Source organism: Pholcus phalangioides, unplaced genomic scaffold (genome assembly GCF_987345545.1).
Source record: "Pholcus phalangioides strain wild (caught in Gottingen) unplaced genomic scaffold, Ppha-v1.0 ptg000015l_1, whole genome shotgun sequence".
NCBI lineage: Eukaryota > Metazoa > Arthropoda > Arachnida > Araneae > Pholcidae > Pholcus > Pholcus phalangioides.
Window position 1 is genome coordinate 81,127,080 of NW_028301608.1, and position 22,951 is coordinate 81,150,030.

Genomic DNA, 22,951 nt, shown 5'->3' on the forward strand with positions numbered 1-22,951 from the left:
AAATAATCATAGCTTTTTGAATGAGAAAAATTATGCTCAACAACATGGCTAATTATATATATTTATTTCAAATCTCCATGAAGAAAATGTATCCAAGACATTTTTTTTTCTCTTTTTTTTTTTTAACCAATTTTTAAATTTGAGAATTTATAAAGTGTAAAAATCACGTTTTTAATGATATTCTTCATCTTCATATGTAGATGTCTCACTTATATAGGCAGTCCACACACCCAAGAAATACTGTATGTACTCGTGTATAAGCTAACTTCTCCTCATTCCCCAATATAGGAACAAATTTTTTAACAAAAAAAAAAAAACCTTTTGCTTATGCATGGGAAGTGTGTTTTTTCAATCTTCTATTCCAAAAACGAAACTTTTTTTGCATATAGTATAGTAAATATTCAAAATATTTTTCACAGGCTATTCCAAAGAATATCAGTGTTTCTGTTTCTCCATCTAGTCAAGTAACAAAGTGAGTAAATAATTCTACCTTTTTTCCCCACCTGTTTGAAATGTGGAGGAAAGATATAGATACAGTATTATCAATCTTTATGTGCATTATGAAATTATTCTTGGGTTAAATCTTTTTTTTTTCTCATCATGTAATTTGTTCCACAGGATACTAACATATCCACCTCCACCACAGACAGGAGGTATTGAAATAACCAGTGATGATTTGGCTTGTTTAAATGATGGAGAATTTTTAAATGATGCTATTATAGACTTTTACTTGAAGTAAGCTTGTCTACTGAATTCATTTCATATATTTTGAGTTTATTTCATAATTTAGCCATAATTATTTGGCTTTAATAAAATGAAATCTGGGTTTGGAATCAATTAAAATTTTTAACTGGTTAATATAAAATTTTTAATTGATTAATCACTGATAATCACATTTTAATCAAATACTTTCATATGCTCACTATTTATAAAAAATGCATTGGTAACTGTACTGATGCTATAAAAATATATTTTGTTGATTTCAATGCACCTATTTGCTATATGTCACAACTATAGATGTGGATTAAGAAATTAAGATTGCCTGCTTGAAGCAATTTGATGTACTGAACATATTTGTCAAATGCTGGTATATCTTCACTTGGATCTTGTTTTTTTTTTTAAGAAAATCAGTTCTTTTAGGCAAGTCACCGATTTCAAAACGTCATACCGTTATTTATTTCCCTGAAAAACTGCTCCCAAATGATACTAAAGTGTGGTAAGGGGAAGAAAAGCTGATGCTTCTTGTGTTTGAAAACAGCTGTTCACAGTGTAGACAATAAATTTCCATCTTGTCATCTAAAGCAGTCATCATATTCAGTTTGAAATTAAAATCACAATTTTTTATCAAATCGACTTGTTGAAAAATTTGATCAAAATATGGTCACTTATCTGAAATGCTGTATACTGAAACATAATTTAAGACATCTAATCAATTTCTAAAATAAATTATGTCAAACTATAAACTTTTAATAAAAATTTTAGTCAAATTTGAATAAGATTGAGTTGATTAACTCGACTAAAATTTTTGCTGAACTGCAATTAAGAATTGATCTATTAATCTGACTAGCCCTAAATAAAATGAATCCTATATCCATGTTATTCTAATAGGATAATTTTTGCCATGTTGAGTGCAGCAGAAAATAATGAATACTAAAAAAATGTAAGAATTCCTGTAAGATTTTGTTTGTTTTGAGAAGGAATGATGATAAATACAGTCACCGCTCAACTTTACAATGTGACACGTTTTTATAAACTAGTTATTTTGGTTCCAAACTAGGTGTCATTTCTTTGAATGTCTTTTCTACTTATTAACTTCTGATTTTGTTTACTAATTGTTCAAGTCAGTTTGATTTTCTAAAAATGAGCGTTGACTGTATATTCAAACCTTGATGTCTTGCATTTCATGGTAATGAAAAGAAATTCATGATATAGATATCAATACAGATATTTCAATATCAATACATATGTTGGAAATTCTTTATACTGTCGCCCTGGGGAGATCTGAAAAAAAAAGTGGCAGTTTAAGCAGAGCGATATTAAAAAAGGAGTGGCTGATGGCAGAATTGGGGGGAAAAAATTAGCAAAGAGGGATTTAGAGGGTGAAAAAAATCAGCAATTGTAAAGGTAGTTCCAGAAATTTTGAGCCTTAGCAGCCTAAAGGCCATTTAAGCGTAGTTCTGTTTTTTTTCCACTGCTTGTAACTTTTTACATTCTGCTTGTTCTTTGTTGGTGGTCATAATTTTCAAGATGCTAAACAGTATCTTTAAGATTTATTCATGGAATCCCTTGTGCTTTTTTTTCCCCCTTCTTTCAAATGTTGTTTTGGCTATCCGGAGTTCTTCATTGTAATTTTTCTTCCACCACCTTTAATGTGAGAGCTTCCTGAGTCTTTACTATCTGGATGTCTAGCAAAAAAAAGAAAAAAATTGCCAGACAAAATTACCTACAAGTTACTTACCAACAACTGCTAAACAGAAAAGACAAATTGACAAGAAAAGCTTAACCATAACATCATTGGGTTTTTGACATGGCAAGCATCAAAAATTGGTTTAAACTGTCAAAAACCTAAATGAATGCTTTTAGATAATGTTTGAACACAAGGGGTATATAACATGAAGTGATCTAATTTTTTGCATATTTCAATGTTTTATTTTTAAATATTAATTTATAACAATAAAACAAAATATTAATTATAATTTGCAATTTTGGATTTTTCGACATATCAAGAGTCTAGAAGATATAGAATATAATTTTATGGTTTATTTTATCTAAACGGAGCAAAACGGAGCAATTTATTCAAAATATGTGTGACAAGATCAGGGTTAGGTGCCTAAAATTGAGTTCATAACTCACACATTTTTAATAGGTACAATAATACCATTATTTTTCAATATTTGAGTATCGTAAAAAATGTTTGTCTGAAATTTGTAAAATTTGGATTTTCAGGATTTTTGACAAAAATAATGTTGCACTTGATATAGTTCTATAAATATTGATTATTCAGTTGACTAGAATGTCTAATTTTTATTTATGAATATCGGTTGATTTTCAATACTTTAGCATCCATCTAATGAATTTTTATGTTTTTGATGTTTTCACGTGATCTGGGGAGGGGGGCTCACATGTTGCAGTGAGTGAAATCATATTTCATTTTAGGTGAAACATTACTCTCAAAAAATTACCAACAAATGAGGCAAATTTCAGGAAATACTAATTTCAAAGTATTTGCGTCATTCGTTGGTAGTTTTTTGACTATTATTAGGCAAAGCTATCTTTTTTTTTAATAAAACGTTACAGTAGTGCAAAAATGTCAGATGATGGACATAAACAAAAACTTTTTTGTTACCGATCTGTCTTCCTCAGAATGTTTTCATAATAAGTAAACCATATCTTTTCCCATGCAGCAATTACTTTCTGAAATTATAATGTAATTTTCTAATCTGTTTTTAGTATGGGGTACCCCCTGGTCCACCTCTTTTTCCCCTGTAAATTGAAAAACAGATCGTGTTACACTTTTTTTTATGGATAGAGTACGATTTTTTTTTCTTCTGAGGTTGGCAGGTCTGCTATTGTTTTGGTGTTAGGTGTTCCTGATGATGCCAACTGTTTGTGTGTAAGAAATGTTATGTTATCACTGAGATGATAATTAAACTCGCAATTGCTTTAGCCCATGAAAATCTAGTCGGCTACTGTGCTAATTAAATTAGCACAAAATATTTGACTTTTGTATTTTGACCGGTATTATGTATGTCTGGTAAGTTTGTCTATCTCTCCTCATTTTGTAAGGTTTACAGAAAATTTTTTTTTTGTTTCTTTATTTTAGATATTTAATGCATGAGAAGCTATCAGAAGAAGATCGAGCAAGGACACACATTTTCAATTCCTTTTTTTATCCACGTCTCACACAAAAACCATTAACCAGAGGAAAAAGTGAAGAAGGATCGTATGTGTTATTGTCTATGTTACACGTATATTGCAGTTGTATTGAAGTCACTATGCCACCAATTTAACAGGAAATTTTTTAAAACTATGTATTTTTATGATTTTCAAGAAATCTGGTTTCAAATACATATACCTGATAAAATAAGTGTACTAGTTCATAACTATATTTAGGTCACTCAAAGTTTTGGGATGAGAAAAAAGATTTCTGGGAACCTAATATATTACTGACTTTGTTCATTGTATTAAATCCGAATTTTTCATAAGTATTGAGATGACATTATATAGCATTTTCTTCATTCAAGAGGTGTTTCATCTGATTCTAAGCCGGCATATTTATCTGTATCATATGCAAAAACGTGAACATTTCCAACCGATGGTGTTTTAATGATTTTTCACATGGTTTGCATGTGAAAATTGGTGTACCTTGATCCTTTGCAGTCTGCATTCTCAGAATCTTATCTATCAGAAATGAGTGGCTGCAACAAATGAATTATCAGATAACAGAACGTTTCTGATAAACTTTGTTATCATTTTTATATATGTGGTCCCCTAATTTTTAACTTCAGAAAGATGTCTCAAAATGTCAATTTGAGGTGAAACAGACTTGAGTTTTAACCCTGTGTAGTTTATATACTGGGTGTTTATAATTAAAGTTCCCGTACTCTGAGTAGTTTTCTCAAAACTTATTTATCCGAATATAGCCAAATTTTCAGGATATGTTAATGAGACCATGGGAGAGAGATTTATGCTATAAAAAAGTTCAATTTTCGACCATTAGGTGAAAAAGTGGCTACATATATAGGTCTTTGAGCAGAGTCTAACCTATACTGGCACTACTCAGACCTATATAGAGCCTGTTCTGGTGGTCGTATTTTATTGAAAAACTTCGATAAACTGCCATGGGAAAAAAGAAATTGCAATAAATAAGCATTCCAATTTTCTTTTCCCATGGCAGTTCATTGAAGTTTATCAATAAAATATGACCATACCAGAACGGGCTCTACATAGGTCTGAGTAGTTTCAGTATAGGTTAGACTCTGCTCAGACCTAAGTAGAACCTGTTCTGGTGGACGTATTCCATGAAACTTAGTATATACCAGGGTTGTTTGGTTTAAACCATGGTTTTAACCAAGTGGTTTTTTTAAAAAATCAAATAAAAGTGGCCTAAATATAATTTTTTCCCTTGAAAAATATCATATTGGTTTATTTATTATTAGCCAAAATTTTTAATTTTTACCACATTTTATATTCTTGGGGTGCAATTCTGATGGTATATCTTTAAATGGCATAAGATGGTATTAGTAGTTTTTTTTTCAAAAAGTCTCATAAAAGTGACCTGAATATATTTTTTTTTCCACATGAACTATCTTAATTATTTAAAGTTATATACAGAAGCCAAAATTTCTCATTCTTACCACATTTTCTAACCTTTGGCTACATTCTGATGCTCTATCTTTAGCAAATTCATGAATAAGGATTGCATCACACATCTAAATGTAGTGGTGTGTTATCTCACAGGATTTCTTTTTCTCTTCACAAAGAAGCAGCAACAGTAGTGACACCATCATGCTAAGGGCAGGTGGTCCTATAATCCAATAAATACACCAGCTGTCCTTAAAGGACAAAGACTAGTGTACTAGTAGATAGGTTACCTCACAGACATTTTTTCTTTCCCATAAGAAGTAGCACATCTCCTACTGTATATCTCTCAGTCTTAATATTCATTAGCTTTTTTTATACTTTCACTGTTAAGCCCAGCTAATCAAGGGATTCTACTGTATAGTAGTAACAAATTTATGAAAAATAATCAGCTATATGCAAAGTGATTATAATTAAAGTTTTGATTCCAAAACTATACAATAAGTACTGGTCAGAATGACTTGAAAATTTGCATGGATACTCCTGAAGCAATGGAAATTTCTTTGGCAAAAGAAAAAAAGTGCAAGTAGATGATGCTGTACTTTGCCAGCAGTATAATCTATTTTGTCCAACCACATCATTACAGCACTTCCACAGCATCAGTGATAGAACAACTTCTATCAAGATGCACATTGCAATACCAGCAAAGCAGCTGCTGAAGACCCATTTGACAATAACAGGACACAACTTCTGGCTGTGGGTAGGGCACCTCAAAATGTTGATGCCATTGGTGAATTGTATAATCTCCAGCTCATCCCCTGAAGTTATCAGGAATGTTAACGTGCCGGTGCATTTGGTTTAATAAAGGTGAATTGCAAGCGCATCCACATCATAACCATGGCATACTCTGATCTGTTGTTGAACAAGAATTTTTGTGCTTTCACCTCATAGCCAGAACATGGACAACATATTTAACATTTCTTGAGTAAGTTGTAGTTATTTGTTCAATTACTTCTTTCTTTTTTTTTTGTGATGTTTCCATAAGTTATAAAATCGTGTAATGCTATAATTAAGTTATCATTTTGCCATGACTGGCTATCATTTCCATTCTGCAAGCAAATTTCCCAAGTGTTGGATGATGTCATTAATTTTACATTTTTAAGTATTTTTCCCCCCTTTACCAAATAAAATTCCATTTTTCCGGAATATTCATGTCATTTTTCAAGTCATTCTGACAATCTTCCTTTTTTTTAGTGTTTTGAAATCAGAACCGTAGTTATAATCACCCTATATATTGTAAATCATTGCTAATTAATCTGCATTATTTATGCTTAATTAAACACATTATATTCACCTAATTTTTATTATAGTTTTTGCAAAATAGCTTCCTAATTAAGCATACTGAAAGTCACTGGAGAAAACATCTTTATATTATATATTAATAATAAAAGAATTTTCAAACACGAAGTAATATATTGAGTTAAGCAAAAAATAATTAAATTGCAAAAGTTGGTTTTTGTTTAAATGTAAGAAATATTTATTGATTTAATTAACCAGTCAACTGTCCAATTCATTTCTCCGAGCGTTACCCGCAGTGCCCACTTTTTTTTTGAAGATGCGCGTGCTTTTTTCTCCTTTCCTTGAAAGCTAAAAGATATATGAGTAATAAAACAGATGCATCTTCGCAAGGGAATCAGAAATTGAAAAAAAAAAGTGATGGGGATGCTTTGTAAAACATGACAAAGATAATAGTAATAATAATCTCAGACCTTGAAATATAATTGTTCAACTCCATCTAGTGATGTGATAATAAAGTAGAAGGATGGCTGTACAGATGGCAGCACATGTATGACAAATTATTTCGTCATATCTATGACTTATATTTCTCACCTTTTACATATTTACACTTTTTACATATTTCTCAGCCACCTCGTTGGGCATTTTGCCTGTTGTGGCATTGTATTTGTATTTGAAAAAGACAGAAAAGTCTGTGTGTCTGCCATTGCTGTTGTAGGCACCACCATTATGTATGGCAGCGACGGCAAATGCAGTTGTAACCACTTGACTGGTTAAATATGGAAATAGTGTTAGTTACATAAATAAACATTTTAGTTTAATTAATTATTAGAAGTTGAATGATTTTTCAGAAATTTTATTGTTTTTAATTTTAATACTATTTAAAACAAAAAAAACAGTTTTTTACCAACCCTGGTATATACGTTACATGAACAAAAAGGGAAAATTCAATAAGAAAAGTGCCACTTTTTCACCTGGTAGTCAGAAATTTGACTATTTTTTGCTGCATAAATCTCTCCCATGTTTCATTAAGATATCTTGAAAATTTGGCTGTATTCGAATACGTTTTTGAGAAAAACTACTCATAGTATGGGAACTTTGATTATAAACACCATGTATATATCTATACTGTACATATTAACATTTTTTGGCAATTTTAATCTGTTGCTGTTTTTTTTTTTTAATTTCATGCAGTTGTGCTTACACTGTATTTATATATATATTGTCACACATTTCCAGCAGCATATCTGTGAAGAGGCATACCCAGGTACGATCTTGGACCAAAAATGTTGATATATTTGCAAAAGACTTCATCATCATACCCATCAATCAGAATGTTCACTGGTTCTTAGCAATCATTTGCAATCCTGGACAAGTTCCAGAAACACCACCTAATATGTCTGGAAAATCTGTTAGTTCACAGAAATCTGCTGCAGAAAATGTGACATCTTCCAATGATCAAGAATCCTGCTGTAGCCCTGCAGCTAGTTGTTCTAGCTCACCTCCTGATGTTGAATCAGGAAGATGCACTGTAACTACCAAAGATCAGGCTTGTAGTACTGAAGGTATGTATATCGAGTTCACATGATTTAGTTATTCTTTTATCAATTTTGAAATACTCATGATTTGATACTACTTGATGAAAATCATTTTAATGGCAAATTATACGCATGACAGTTTTATGTTACCCAATAAACTTGCTGTTTCCTCAAAAATAATCTCATTTTATTTTTAGAAGGGAAATATTGTGTGATTGTTGCTACTAGTTCTCATTTATTCTAAATGAATAAATAAACTAATTGCTAATTAATAAATAAACTAAAAAAACACTGCAAAATTGAGTAAAACAAACTGCACTAGATGATAATGAAACTGTGTACAACTTGAAAATAAAATATTGTGGATGATTTTCATCTGCTGAACATGTACACTGCTCAAAACAATTAGGGGAGCAAGCAAAAAAGTGAAGAAAACCGTGAGACAGCCACGTATTGGCATACAATGGATAGTACACGCGTATCAATGCGCAATAGAGAAAAAAGACGTAAACAAATTTGGAATTAAGCTTTAATTCTTTGAAAATATGGAAAAAACATGAAAAGATGATTTAGGGCAACAATTTGGTTACATGTAAACGATAAAAAAAGGTACTGTTAAGACATGATGCATGAGTTTTAATAGGGCGTGTGGTCTCCTCGAACAGCTAAGACTGCTGCACACCTGTTTGCCATGGATGCGATGAGGTTATCGATCAGACTTTGGGGAATACTGTTCCACTCCTCAAGAAGTGCAATCTGCAAGTCTCGGACAGTAACGGGCGGCCTTGGTCGCGCAGCAATGCATCGTCCAAGCATGTCCCAAACATGCTCGATTGGTTTCAGGTCAGGAGAGCACACTGGCCATTCCATACGCTGTATTGTTTCAGCTTCAAGCATGTTCTCCACCAGACGATCTCTATTCGGTCGGGCATTATCATCCTGGAAAACAAAGGAATCTCCAATGGCTCCAGCGTAAGGGATGACATGAGGTCGCAGTATCTCGTCTGCATACCTTCCGGCCGTCTAAGTGCCATTCCGAATGATATGCAGGTTCGTACGTCCGCCTATGCTGATTCCACCCCATACCATCCAACCAGCTCATATGTATTGTGACCTTTCACGAACGAATGCAGGGTTATTTTGAGTGCCCCTGTCCCTCCATACCAGAACACGTTGGGTGTCACGCTCCAGACTGAATCGGGACTCGTCTGTAAACAGCACTTGGCTCCAATCATGTTGCTCCCAATCTCGATGCTCAGCAACCCATCTTCTTCGGGCCGCACGGTGGCGTGGTGTCAACGGAATGCGGACCATTGGCCTAAGTGCATAGAGCCCTCCCTCATGAAGTCGATTACGTACTGTTTGGCTGGACACCCTTCGTCCTGTTGCCAAGAGCAATAGTCTTTGCAGCTGCGTAGCATTCTTTGTTCTGTTTCGACGGGCTGTTAACCGTATATACCGGTCATCAGTTGCTGTAGTGGCGCGTGGCCGACCTTGCCCTGGTCGACGTCTAACATTTCCTGTTTCTTGGAATCGATTCCACAGCCTTGCAACAGCACTTCTGGCGACTCCAACAGCGTCCGCGACACTATGTTGTGTTTGCCCGGATTCCAGTCTGCCTATAACACGCCATGCCATGGATTCCGGTAAATCACGTTGTTGAGACATCCTCAAGTCACCTTGTCTCAAAAAAAAAAATACTGCGCAATCGAATTTCACAGTTACGGCAGTAAAACAGACGTTTCTGCAACATCCCGATTTCTGCCCTTATCTCCTTTTTCTGGTTTTTGACGTCATGAACTTTGATTTGCGTATGAAGTTTTCTTCTTCCATTTCCTGCTAGGCTTTAAATTATGGATGATTCATTTTATGTTACTTATCGGCATACATCTTCACGTAATATTGTTAAAACCTTGTGCTCCCCTAATTGTTTTGAGCAGTGTATATAACTTCGAAAAAATTCCAGTGGTTCTTGTGTTTTTGAGATACAGTGGAACCTCTATTTTGCAGATACCGAGGACAAAAAATGTTGTCCGTAAAGGAGGGTTGACTGTTGATCTGGGGTTTGAAAAGTATACTTTTATTATACACTGGAAAATTATTATTTGGCCGCAAAAGAGCGATTTTACTGCATTACCATGTTAACAGTTAAAAAGTGTATTACAAGCATTATTCTATGATAAAGTGTTAAGGACCATAGAACAATGTTAACTGGGAAAATGGTCAACTTCAATGCTGGCCGACTACTGTTAAACAATTGTAAGATATTCTACTTATGTCCAATACAAGCACAATGCAAAACGAAGTACAGTAAAACCTCCCAACAATGGCCACTAATGGGACTGCGAAAATGTAGCCTTTATTGGCAGTGGTAATTTTATTTTTGAAAAAAAAACTAAAATTTGTGATCTAAATATATAAGGTAAAATGGACAATCCATTCTGTAACTGATTACATAGTTATATAATTGATTATATTAAAATATGATTATATTTTGATAATATTATAATTTATTAATCGATCTACAGTGCAGTTATGACATCCAGAAATTCAGGCTTGCAGTGCTGAGGTAGAACACAACAAATGACTTGGCGAAAGAAACTGTTATGGACCAAGACTGTTTTTTTTTGTTTCTTTCCAGGGTGTTCCCAAGTCCAATTTGATAGCTCAAGACATAGGCGCTGACATACATTCTTGTTTATAAAAGAAAAAGATTGTCACATCCCTATTAAATACTAATGCTCTTTATATTTCCATTCCTGTTTGCGAGCACTGTTTCTTGGATGGAACCATCTCTTGGAATAGGGAGTGCTTAATAAATAAAGGATTTCTAGAGTAATCGGATAACTTGCATATCCTTATAGTCATTAGAGTGCTGACAACGGGTCTTCTGTTGTCCCTTATGATCATTTCATGTTTTTTCCCCCTCTCCACTCCCTTTAATATACCTATCTAGCATTTGTATCCAAGAAAAGAAAAAGCATATATAATCTTCCCCCCTCCCATGAAGTTTAGGGGGGGGGGAACTCCCTTAAAAAATCAACCCAAATGTTTTTTCTTATTGCGATATGCATATTTTTTTCCTGACTCCATGTCCAAAGTGGCTGTTATTCGGAGGTTACTTGTAATGTTAAGTAGTGTATGGGACACGTTCAGTTCCAACAAAATGTGCCCATCAGAGGAGGTTTTACTGTCTGATGCTCAGAGCCATCCTTAGTGGCGTGAAGCAGATGCAATCTCACCGGGCTCCATATTTATTTTAACTAATATTTTTCATAAATTCTCAATTTTCATCAATTCGTGTAAATCTGCATTTTCATCTAGAAAAAAATAATTCTGAAATTTTGCATTTTCATCTAGAAAAAAATAATTCTGAAATTTTGCATTTTCATCTAGAAAAAAATAATTCTGAAATTTTGCATTTTCATCTAGAAAGAAATATATAATTCTAATTAGTTCTTTCATAAATTCTGGAATTCTCAATTTTCATCATCTCTGGAATTCTGAAAATTTTCATCAATTCTTAAACTATTTCTTTCATTTATTCTAATTTTTCATGAATTCTGGAATTATTTCTTTCTTTTGGGAAATTGAATTTTCTGTATGTTAATGCCGAAACTGATATTTAAAAAGAAAAGTGATTTGCGTCCTCCGGGAATCAAACCCGGGTCCCCTTGCATAATCACTTTTCTTTCCAAATATCAGTTTTGGCATTAACATACAGAAAATTCAATTATTTTTTTTTTCAAAATTCAAATTTCCTTTATTTAAGATTTTTAAACACGGTTACAAAACATTTAGGGGCTAATCAAGCTTGTGAGCCCACTAATTTCCCAGTATATTTCACAGGGTGAAAAAATACCATCTCTTCATTTCTTTCTTTTATTAATTTTCATGGGTTCTGGAATTATTTCTTGCATTTATTATGAATGTTCATGATTTTCATTTTCTGAATATTTTTGAATTTCCTCTCTCACAGAAGAAAAAAATTGGGCTGGGGTGCTAATATTTTTACACCAGGTCCTGCATCTGGTAAGGGCGGCTCTGCTGATGCCAATAAATTAACTGTTATCCTGTAATGCATGTGCGTTTTTATATATTTTTGTTGTTTTTATGTATATTAATGTTGTATATCTATATATATTTGTTTTTCTGTACATTTATTTTGTTGGATTTCACAGTGTACTAAATGTTTAATTTGGAGAAAACTAGCCAATCCATCTTTTTTTATGGTAAAATTTGTGTTCAGCTCTCAGAATTACATAAGGAACCACCATTTTTTTATCGGATGCGGATACTTTGTCAAAATTTGGTGTTTAGTGTTACCATATATTTTTTTTATGAGCCTATACAAAAGGTAGGCAACCAAAAATTTATCTGGCAAGCTGCTTGATGGTATTTTTGCTCATTCAAGAATGACTTCAATGTGTGTTAGTCTGTCATTTATTATCACTGAAAATCAACAAAAATCGTTTTAAATTTTATCTTTCATGGCATTATAACCAATCACTCAAGTACAATTTAAAAAAATCTTATTTCATGCTTCCATAAATTTATATTGTGAGGATTAAAATACACTGTTTGAAAAAATTGTTCCACATATCTCCTTGTAAATCGTGATGGACAGGTTGCCAACTGCTGGCCTATACTATATTAAGATGGGTTTATGATATTGCAAGAACAAAATTAAACCTATACTGTATTACTTCACTTTAGCTGGCACGCAGAGAATACTTATATTTTCTGACATGTCAGGAAATGTGAGTTACAGATTTGGGGAAGTTCTTAAACATCTGATCCTAAGTAATGAGTGAATAGGCTGGTTTAAATTGTGTTTCTTCTCTGAGCTTCAGGTCTTCCTGTTTTTGCTATCAGTAGGCTGTTTATGTTTGTTTTTCCTGTTGTCATTGCTTTATGCAAAGTGGGGGTTTTTGGGGTTCTAACCCCACTCAAGCCGATATTATGGTGTTGTTTTACAGGAAAAACTTAACCCCCCCCCCCCCCAGAAAATTCTGCATACGCCTATGCCTATTGTAATTATAATTATTAACCCTCTGACTGCTCAATTTGTGGACCGAAATCGCTTCAAAAATTGTGTATTTTTTTTTTTGCATATTTTATATCTATATATATTGGAGAATTCAAAAATGCATTTTTTCTTTCTAGAAAAGATTTTTTATATAGATTTTTATCATGAGAATCTAAGTTGCCAGAAAAACCAATTTCAGATGTAATCATCAAAAAAAAATTTTTTTAAAGAAATTTCAATTGAATTACAGTTAATTTCTATCTATTGCATAATATAAAAATGTAAAATGTATAAAATTTAAAAAAATATAAAGCACTGAGAAAAAAATATCTTAGAAATGTAGTTTAGTATGATAGAGTTCGAAACAGGGTTCAAGGCAAAGTCCAACTTCACAGTCTTTGCACCAGATTCGTGTTTCTTTGCGAATTTTTTTTCCATTTGCATCCTTTCTTGAACAGCAAACAGCACACTGTCTTCGAGGCTCTCTTTTTATGGGGTTAGGTGGTATGTGGCTTGCAAAATGACGAGCTGTCAATCTCAAAGGGTTCAGAGTAGAACTCGGTCTTCCAGGACAACCGCTTTTATCACTATCAGAATACTTTTGGATACTTTCTTCAACCATTTGCAAACGAAATTCCAAAAGCTTTATATTTTCTGTTGGGTTTTGCTTTTTGTAAAGTACGTAGGCATTCCACAACGATTGATCTAAAAACTGCCTGAAAATTTTGATGTAATACTTCCCCTGTTGTTTTCGGAGCGTAGGGTAGTAGGACATTTCTTGGTCGCATAAATCGACGCCACCCATTGTATTATTATAGTCACAAACGACAACTGGTTTCATAACAGTCTTTTTAGATTTGCATGTCACCAAATAAGAGCTTGCATCATGAATAGTACTCATAAGGCAGACACTCTTCTTGTCCTGCCACTTCAGGGCCATAACTTTGCCTCTTTGATAAGCAACAATTTCACCCTTGGGGACTTTCTCTTTTGAAAAGTTGACAGGGAGGTCTTTTCTGGTTTTATTCACTGTCCCATAAGTGTCCGTCTTTTCTGTAACTAAGATGTCTGCAAGCTGTGGAGACATATAAAAATTATCAATAGTGACACAATAACCTTTTCCCAGGAATCGATCCATCAAGTGTAAAACAATTTTGGTGGAAACTGGATATTGGCTGTATTTCGGATTATACACTGTTCCATCACCTGTGTATATGAGGAAATCGGAAATGTATCCACTCTCTGCTTCACAAAGAACGAAAAACTTCAAGCCAAATCTTGCTCTTTTTTTGGCAATAAACATTTTCCACTTGAGCCTGCCTTTGAACCGCATCAAACTCTCATCTAAACTAAGACTTTTCCCTGGTATATAGACTTCTCGAAATTTGCATTGAAGATGTTCCATTAGTTCATAAATTTTATTCAATTTCGGCCATGGGTGTCGGTCTTTATCAAATTCCTTATTATTAGTAAAATGAAGAAACTTCATGAGCAATAAAAACCTATTTTTTCCAATTACTTTTGCAAAAATTGGTGTGGATAATATTTGACGCTTAGACCAATAATGCTCTTGTTCTGGCTTCTTTATGACTCCTTGGAGTAACAAAACTGCAAAAAATAGTCTTAGTTCTTCAACATTCGTTTCTGTCCATTTTTTCCAGCGTGATCGCTCTTTACAAACTGTTTTATGGGTATATTGTTCAGCGTATCTATTGGTTTCTCGGACTATCATTCGTAATATTTGATCATCAAAAAAAAGTTCAAAATAATTCAACATACTTGCATTGTCAGCTATATTCACAGTAATTCCCGGATTTCCACGAAAAGGAACTGAAGGGGGAGGAGGAGGAATATTCTTCATATCAATTTTGCACCACTGCCTAACGCTTTGCAAGTTTATTGAATCATGATCAGATTCATCGCTATATGAGGAGCAGTCCGAAAAATCTATATCACTATTACTATCAAAACTAAAATCACTTTCAGAATCTGATAAGTCATCAGGAATATACAATCTGTCAATCGCTGAACGTTTTCTAGCAGCCATTTCTGATAAAAAAGCGGCAAAAAGTGAAGTTTGAGCGGTAATACCACGTGCCTTCAAATGCCGCAATTTAGTGGACAACTAACGACATCTGTTGGCCAAAACGTAAATTAAACGTCTAATACTGTATATTATTTATTTCAGTGGTTAAACGGGGGAAAAACGGGATGCGCTTCTCAATAAAGGAAGAAAAACACATGCCCGCGGAAATCGCGGGATGAGCAAATTTTGCTACATTTGAGTTGCCCGTGGAAATCGCGGGATGAGCAGCCAGAGGGTTAAGAATGTCGGGTACATTATTCATTATTATATTCATTCACTATACTAAATGCGTACTGGGCTTTTAATTTAGATTCTGATCTTGATTGAACTTCTGATTTGAAGTTCATGCAAAATCAGACTAATTAGATGGAATTAACAGTAGTATAACATCTGAGCATTTTTCTAACTTTTACCTCAATCATGTGTAGAAGTTGAGACTAAGCACTGTGAAAAAAAGTCAATGAATTGCCACATGATGTGTTGCAATACAAGACCTACATTGAAGAACTGGATACATACTGCTTCTTCATTGTAGTTTATAGTATTGCAACACATCATGTTCTGCTGTACAACTCTAACTTTTTACAGTTGAATATACAAAAACTACAACATATTCCACCATTTTAGCCTGCCAGTGCCTTTTTAAGACTAGATAGACTTGCCTCGTAATAGTCGCAGAAACTTTATGATTTTTATATTCCACCAATTTCCAAATATGCAAAATATGTTACATTGAAAACATATTATTCAATCATGTGAAGAAAAATGAAAGAATTAAAGCTTATTTCCAGTGTTCAAATAAAACTGCATGGGGCGATGAGACTAATTATTAGAAGTTTGAAACAATTTTTAAACATTTAATTGTAATTATGTAAATTGTAATTACATAAACTGTAAATTGCAAACACCTTGTAAAACAGATAATGAAATGTTTATGGGAGGAATGGCTTGCTATAGCATATTACAAGATTTCATGAAGTTTTGAAAACATCTATTTCATCCAACACCTGGTGATTTCTAAAAGCATCTTTTTAAGCAAAAAAGTTTTGAATAAATTTGTTTAATAATTTGCTTTCAGAGGCCAATTTTGAATCACAAATCACATTTTGGTCTTCTTAAAAAAACATGTAAAAGTTTCAGACATATAAATGGCAGCAACTTTAATGCTTTCATCAATTACCACAAAATATTACCTCCAGTTAACATAAGTTACTTTGAGAGGAAAAATTAAAATAATTTATTAAAAAGTGTGTTTTTTGTGTAGTGAAAATTAAATGGTCCTATTTTTTGCTAATCGCACCACTCAGGTGTTAGTTTTTTTCTTTTAATTTTTACTATGTTAATTTTTCTCTCATATATATCTTTTTTAAAACATACCTTCTCAAGAGCAAATACTATCTATAAGGAAAAACAAATGTTTTTGATCCTGTGGGTATTTTGGTTGAGATTGGGTGGGGTTATATGGTATCGAAAAGTCTTGACACTTGTTCTCATGAATTTTCATACTTGCTAAGGCTTTTTAAATCACTGGTCTGTAAGCGAAATCATAAATTACTGCTGGGATTCTACTACATCATGTATACTTTTTAATTTTCATTTATATCAATATTCTTATTAATAAAGGTGGGGAAAAAACTTTTTTTTTTTTTCATCTATTTCAGTCACTGCCAGAGATTATTTTTTGTTTAAAAAAAAATTTATTCTTAATTGCAGATTCAAGTAGTGATGAAAGCTCTGCATACAATTTTGGTTTTACCAATGGAGCTGAAAGCAGTTTTACAGAAGAAGATGCGAAGACACCAGACAGCACTACTAACCCGGATCGTGGCATTCCAAACACAAAATCGTAAGTTGAATAAACATACCTTACAAAGTTTTTTTTACTGTAAGCCTATTCAAAGGGAAATGGGTGTTATATATCTTTTGACTATGAATATATCAAATATTCATTTACGAAAGTGTAATTTTTAGTATCTGGGTTGTTATTTAGTACTCAAATGCATTCTTCATTTTCTATATTCAAAAATTAACGTATAAATTTATTGTCATTGTGTAGATGTTGTGCATTCTATAAAAAAAACTTTATTCTCTTCATGAAGAATTCTTCATTTAGAATTCTAAAATTTATTATAGTTAGACCCTGATATTACAAATTGGAAGAAACAAACAATTTTATTCGTTAAGAAGAGATTGATCAAGAGCATAAACACATTTGAAACAGCAAATTTTAAAAGCTACCTATTTTGGGGCTAGTGTTGCAACTTATTTCTGACAAAAATCAAAAAATATATATACACACACTTAAGAATAAAGTCAGGATGCGTGGAAAAAATTGCATGATAGAAGCCCTAAAGCAGAATGTTTAGCACTGTTCTGCGACGAGCCCTCAGCTGACTGGAAATGTTCTGCAGTAAAAATCCCCTTACATGTAATAGTTTTTTTTGCACTTTTTCAATGTGCAATCAAATTCTGTTGAAGTCGCTATTTTTCACTTACTGAAAATGCTTTCTTTTCTGATGACACCCCCACCTTTTCATTGTTTATCAAGACAGCAGAAACTTAGAATACCTTCGTTTTTTTCTGAAATCTAAATATGCAAACAGCGCAATGTTATATGGTATTAGGGGTGATTCAAGTGTTACGTCATCATCGATGGGGGGAAGGGGGTTTACGATTTGCTGACTTTTGATGACGAGTGGGGGGTTTGGATAATGCTTACGTCATCAACCACCCTTTATGAAAATATGAGTTAGGATTCAGAGGGGCAGAGCTGATGACGAAATTTTGCTGACAAGGGGGGGAGGGGAGTCAGCGTTTTGTTGACAAGGGGGGGGGGGTCAAAAATGGCTAAACATTTGCTTACGTAATACTTGAACGGCCCCTTAGTGGCCACCAATTGGCCACTGAAGCCTTCCCACACACACTCTAAATGGCTTTATTTGCCTCTTTTACTTAAAAAAAAACAAATTCCTACTTTTTTTTTGTCTCTAAAAAAAAGCTGAAGGTCAAATCTGGGAAGTCAGATCTTTGGATTGTGGTTGTGGGTGATGAAAAATATAAAACAAAGTGAGGATATAGTTCAAAAACAATTTGTCGTACATTAAAAAGGGTTTTTATTCATTAAATAGAAGTTTGACCTTTATTTTGGGGGGGGGGGAAATTGAATCGAGGAATTTTTTAATCTGAATTTGTTACATCTGGAGTCTGACTGTATTATTAAAGCAAGAGGAGGAACGAAAAAAATATTTTGGCTTTTCTTGAGCAGAGTCTCTTCCCCATTATGACCCTATCTTTCAAGTTTCAAGAGAGAGCAAACAAGTGGGTTGGTGCGATTTACGTGATTTAGATATTCAAGAATCTCTTTACTATTCAATTTCTTTCCAGTGATGTGGAAACACTAACCTGTGTGGCCTTCTGTATTATTATGTTTCCCCACTTAGTACAGGCTCTAAGGGATTTTTTAAATCACTAAGGTCAATGTCTAAAGTCACTCTTTAGAACAACCATGTTACAGCAAGCCAAGTGTTATATGTTAGATATACATTCAGTTCTTATCAGAATCTTTTTCTGGCATAATGGTAAAACAAAAACTGTGCCAAAGATGACCACAGAAGCAAATTGCTATGTCAGTTATTCACCCACCGAGTGGTGAGCACACCAACCTCTCTGTGAGTGATTTGGTAACAAAAAGTGTAGAATGCGGTCATTTGGGATTGTCCAGTCCCAATCACTTGCAGAAAATGATTGATGCAATGAAAAATAATCAAACAAATTTGCTGTGTTTTATTTCTGCTCTCTTGAAGGTGGTCACAATGAACTGTACCTTGTAGGTCTTGTGAGCTTTGCCGAAAAAGACATGCTTTCTATGAAACGATGACATGAATTTTGGCTACATTCTTTGCTTTATCTGTATTGCTCTGCCATCAGTGCCTGTATAAATGTTTTTAATTTATACTTACATGAGTACCCACTTGGTTAGAGAAAGTCAAGTACACCTTGCATTATTTCAAAGTCACTCAGCATATTTTTCCTTCTAATTTAGTGCGTGCTGTCTCTCTCTCTCTCTGAAATATAACTTGGACCTTGTAGCAATATTTTTTTTACAGCCTTGTGAAAACCACTAGTGTGTGCATGTGTGTTATCTTCTCTATCATGCACACCATAACTGGCATGTATATCATGAGAACGCAAGTGTTTGTCCTATTATTGGTTCCATTATTCTTTCATAATCAATTTTAATTTTTGCTCCTTTCTGATTTATTGTATTTGGAATGTGTTTTGTCAATGTTTGAATATTTTTATGGTTATTTTATTTCTTTACTTTTTATTTTTTTTCAATTTTGATTTTAAATCCTTTTATCATTTTTTTCCTCTCTCTCTCCATGTATGATTTCGTTTTACCGTTTTTGTTGTGAACAGGACAAGAAAACCTCAAATGATAACTCATTGTGATGGGTGAGTATTATTTTTGCTGTAGGAAATTAACCCCTATAATCTTTCGGGTCTTCTCAATCATTGTTATGTGCTCTAAAACTGACTTATTTTATTAATTCCATCATAAAAAAAGTTTATTCATTGGTGCTGATTATGTATTAATTCCATTTTGTTATATTCTTGGATATGCTCTTCCCCCATCATGTATGCACTTTAGAAATACTTTTTTGACAATTGCATATGTGTACACTATTTTTCAAATTAAAGCTTGCCTACTTAGAAGGGTCTGTGTCTTAGAGTCCATGTCGTTCCTTGAAATGAATGAAAAATTACACATGAAGTTATTTAAATTATACCAGGGTTGTTTTATATAAACCACATTGGTTTTAACGTAGTGTTTTCTTATTCACATAAAAGTGGCCAAAATATAATTTTTTCGTCTTGAAAAATATCATTGATTCATATATCAAATTTTTCATTCTTAGCACATTTTCTATTCTTGCGATACATTCTGATGGTTATTTGAATAGTGAAAGATGGTATAAGTGGTTTTTTTTAAAAAAATCTCATAAAAGTGGCCTGAATATATGTATTTCCATATAAGAAGTAGCTTAGTTACTTAAACTTATATACTATACCAAAATTTCTCATTCTTATGGCATTTTCTAACTTTGAGCTACATTCTGATGCTCTATCTTAAGCAAATTCATGAATGAGGATTGCATCATGCATCTAAATATTTGGTGGCAGTGGTATCTCCCAGGCTTTTGTTTCTATTCCTTCACACAAAAAACCTACAGTAGTGACTTCACTATCATACTAAGGGCAGGTGGTCTTATAATCCAAAAAGACACCAGCTGTCCCTAAAGGACAAAGACTAGTGTACTAGTATTTACATTGCCTCACAGGCAATTTTCTTCTTATTTTCTTCCAATTAGAGGCAGTATATCTCATAATGTATATCGCCACCGGGTTTAATATTCAATAGTTATATGTTCTACTGTACAGTAGTAAGTGATTTATTGTTCAGGATAATTTTTCACAAGTCCTTGAAATAAGTGGAGGAACCAATTAGCAGGACGTTACATATTTATTTTTACAGAAAACAGCTATTTATATAAAAGAGCAAACTAAAAATACGAATCTCGCATTCAGGATCAAGTAACAACTCTGACTGTTTTTATAGATATGACGAAAATTCTAGAATTCTTCTATAGTTCCAATTTTGTGGTGCCACCATCTGGAGACCTTCTAGATAAATCCAGAAGCTACGAGCATATCTTGACATTTCTGGTTTAGCAACAGGAGATTGTCTCGAGAGGGTTCTTCAAAGATTATGCGACAGTATTTTTCGTAACATTATAAAAAATAATCTGCTATAAGCAGGGTGATTATAATTAAAATTCTGATCTCCAAACACTACAATAAAAACCAATGGGCAGAATGACTTGGAAAATTGCATGGATACTCCTGAAAGCCATGGAAAATTTTTTTTTCCCTGTCATCAAATCTTCGTCATGAAAGAAAAAAAATACTTTAAAATGTAAAATTAGATGGTACTGTACTTGGCCAGTGGTATAATCTAATTTTTGCAACCACATCATTTTGACACTTAACAGCATCTGTGTGGATAGCAGGGCTGGACAAATTTCAGGCGGCAGGTCCCCATGGTGACTAGAAAATCAGTTTTGGTGCCTAAAATTTGATATGTATCATTGCTAAAATGAAGTGTAAGTATGATGCAATTTTTTTTTGATTTTGTAATAATGTGTTTTCTAATAAGGAATGGGCCAAAGTTCTGGTAAAGTAAAAAAAAACCAACATTATTTATGACTTTTTTCTTGAGGGAAAAACATGCTTTGCTCCTAGCAAATTTGGCTGGTGCCTAAATTTTTTTAATTTTGTCCAGTCCTGGGGGATAGCAACTTTTATCAAGATGCACATTGTAACACCAATAAATCAGCTGCTGAAGTATCATTTTGACAATAACAGGATGACATGAAACCTGAATGCTATTATAGTCCTTGCAACTTTTGGCTTTGGGGCTATCCCAAAATTTTATGTGCAGTGGTGTTATTGCAAACTTTGTTAAATTGCACAAATACACATTAAAACACATCCACATCATTACCATGACATATTCTGATCTGTTGTTGAACAAGAATTTTTTCGCTCTTACCTCATAGCCAGAACTTTTTCTAACACGGTAGACAACATATTTAAAATTTCTTGTGTAAGTTGTAGTTGTTGCTTTAATGACTTTATTTTTATGATGTTTCTATAAATTATGAAATCGTATGATGCTAATTAAGTTAAAAAATTTTATGACTGGTTGTTGTTTCATAATATGAGAGAATTTTCCATGTTTTGGATGAGTACAGCATTATCTATTTTATATTTTTAAGAATTTATTCCCCCTTCTGCCATACAAAATTCCATTTCTTCAGGAATGTTCACGCAAATTTTCTAGTTATTCTGACAGTTCTTATTTTACTGTGTTTTGAAATTAGGATTTTAGTTATAATCACTCTATCATAAATCATTGCTGATTAATCTGCATTAATTATGCTTCATTTAACACATTGTATTTATCTAGTTTTTATCATAGTTTTTGCAAAATAGCCTTCTAAATTAAGCATATTGGAAGTAACTGAAGAAAACATTTATTATCAAGTTTTATCTCGAATATTCTCTTGAAGCTTTTTCTAACAAAATTAATCACTTTTTTTCCAGCCCCTGTATTCTGATCTTTGACTCTCTTCCTGGACCAAGTCGTGTCAGGATTATTAATACTCTTAGAGAGTAAGTATCTGATTGGTAATTTGAACCTCCATCATGCTCCACTTTCATATACAATTAGCATAATTAAATTTTGTATGGTCTAGCCTCAGTTTAGTAAATTGGATGCGACCAAATGTTATATGCATTGGATAATTAAATCAGTGGAGAGATGATCACAAATATATGCAGTTAATAGTACTAAATGTTATAATTGCTAATTAGTGTGAGCAGGTTGAGCAGCTTTGTCAAGGACATGTAGAGTGACAGCAGTGAGAATGGATTGAGGTGAAGATTGTAGGTGCTCAAAAGAAAAAGTTTCATTAATACTTCGTCATAGATGGCATGAGATTCTGTTCATTCCGGATGGTTTTTGATTAATGGCTCTTATACCAACGAAGCTGTGTATCTAAAGACTTGCTAGAGCGTTTAATTAGGTTGGATTTACGAGAACGCAACCAGAGGATTTATGAGAATGCGAACCAGAGC

General features: G+C 33.2%; 1 protein-coding gene across 9 annotated transcripts in view; it reads left to right on the plus strand.

Moving 5' to 3' along the window:
- Positions 1-22,951, plus strand: part of LOC149076789 (sentrin-specific protease 6-like) — a 130,111-nt gene that overhangs the window by 99,768 nt on the left and 7,392 nt on the right. For 4 of the 9 annotated variants that reach the window (XM_089244509.1, XM_089244514.1, XM_089244510.1 and 1 more), the window contains 7 exons: positions 420-472; positions 619-735; positions 3,824-3,943; positions 7,837-8,162; positions 16,964-17,096; positions 19,670-19,705; positions 22,418-22,486. In XM_089244509.1, coding sequence (XP_089100635.1) covers positions 420-472; positions 619-735; positions 3,824-3,943; positions 7,837-8,162; positions 16,964-17,096; positions 19,670-19,705; positions 22,418-22,486 — 854 coding nt within the window. The remainder of the gene's footprint in view (positions 1-419; positions 473-618; positions 736-3,823; positions 3,944-7,836; positions 8,163-16,963; positions 17,097-19,669; positions 19,706-22,417; positions 22,487-22,951) is intronic. The other 5 variants (XM_089244511.1, XM_089244516.1, XM_089244512.1 and 2 more) reach the window with 2 other exon arrangements.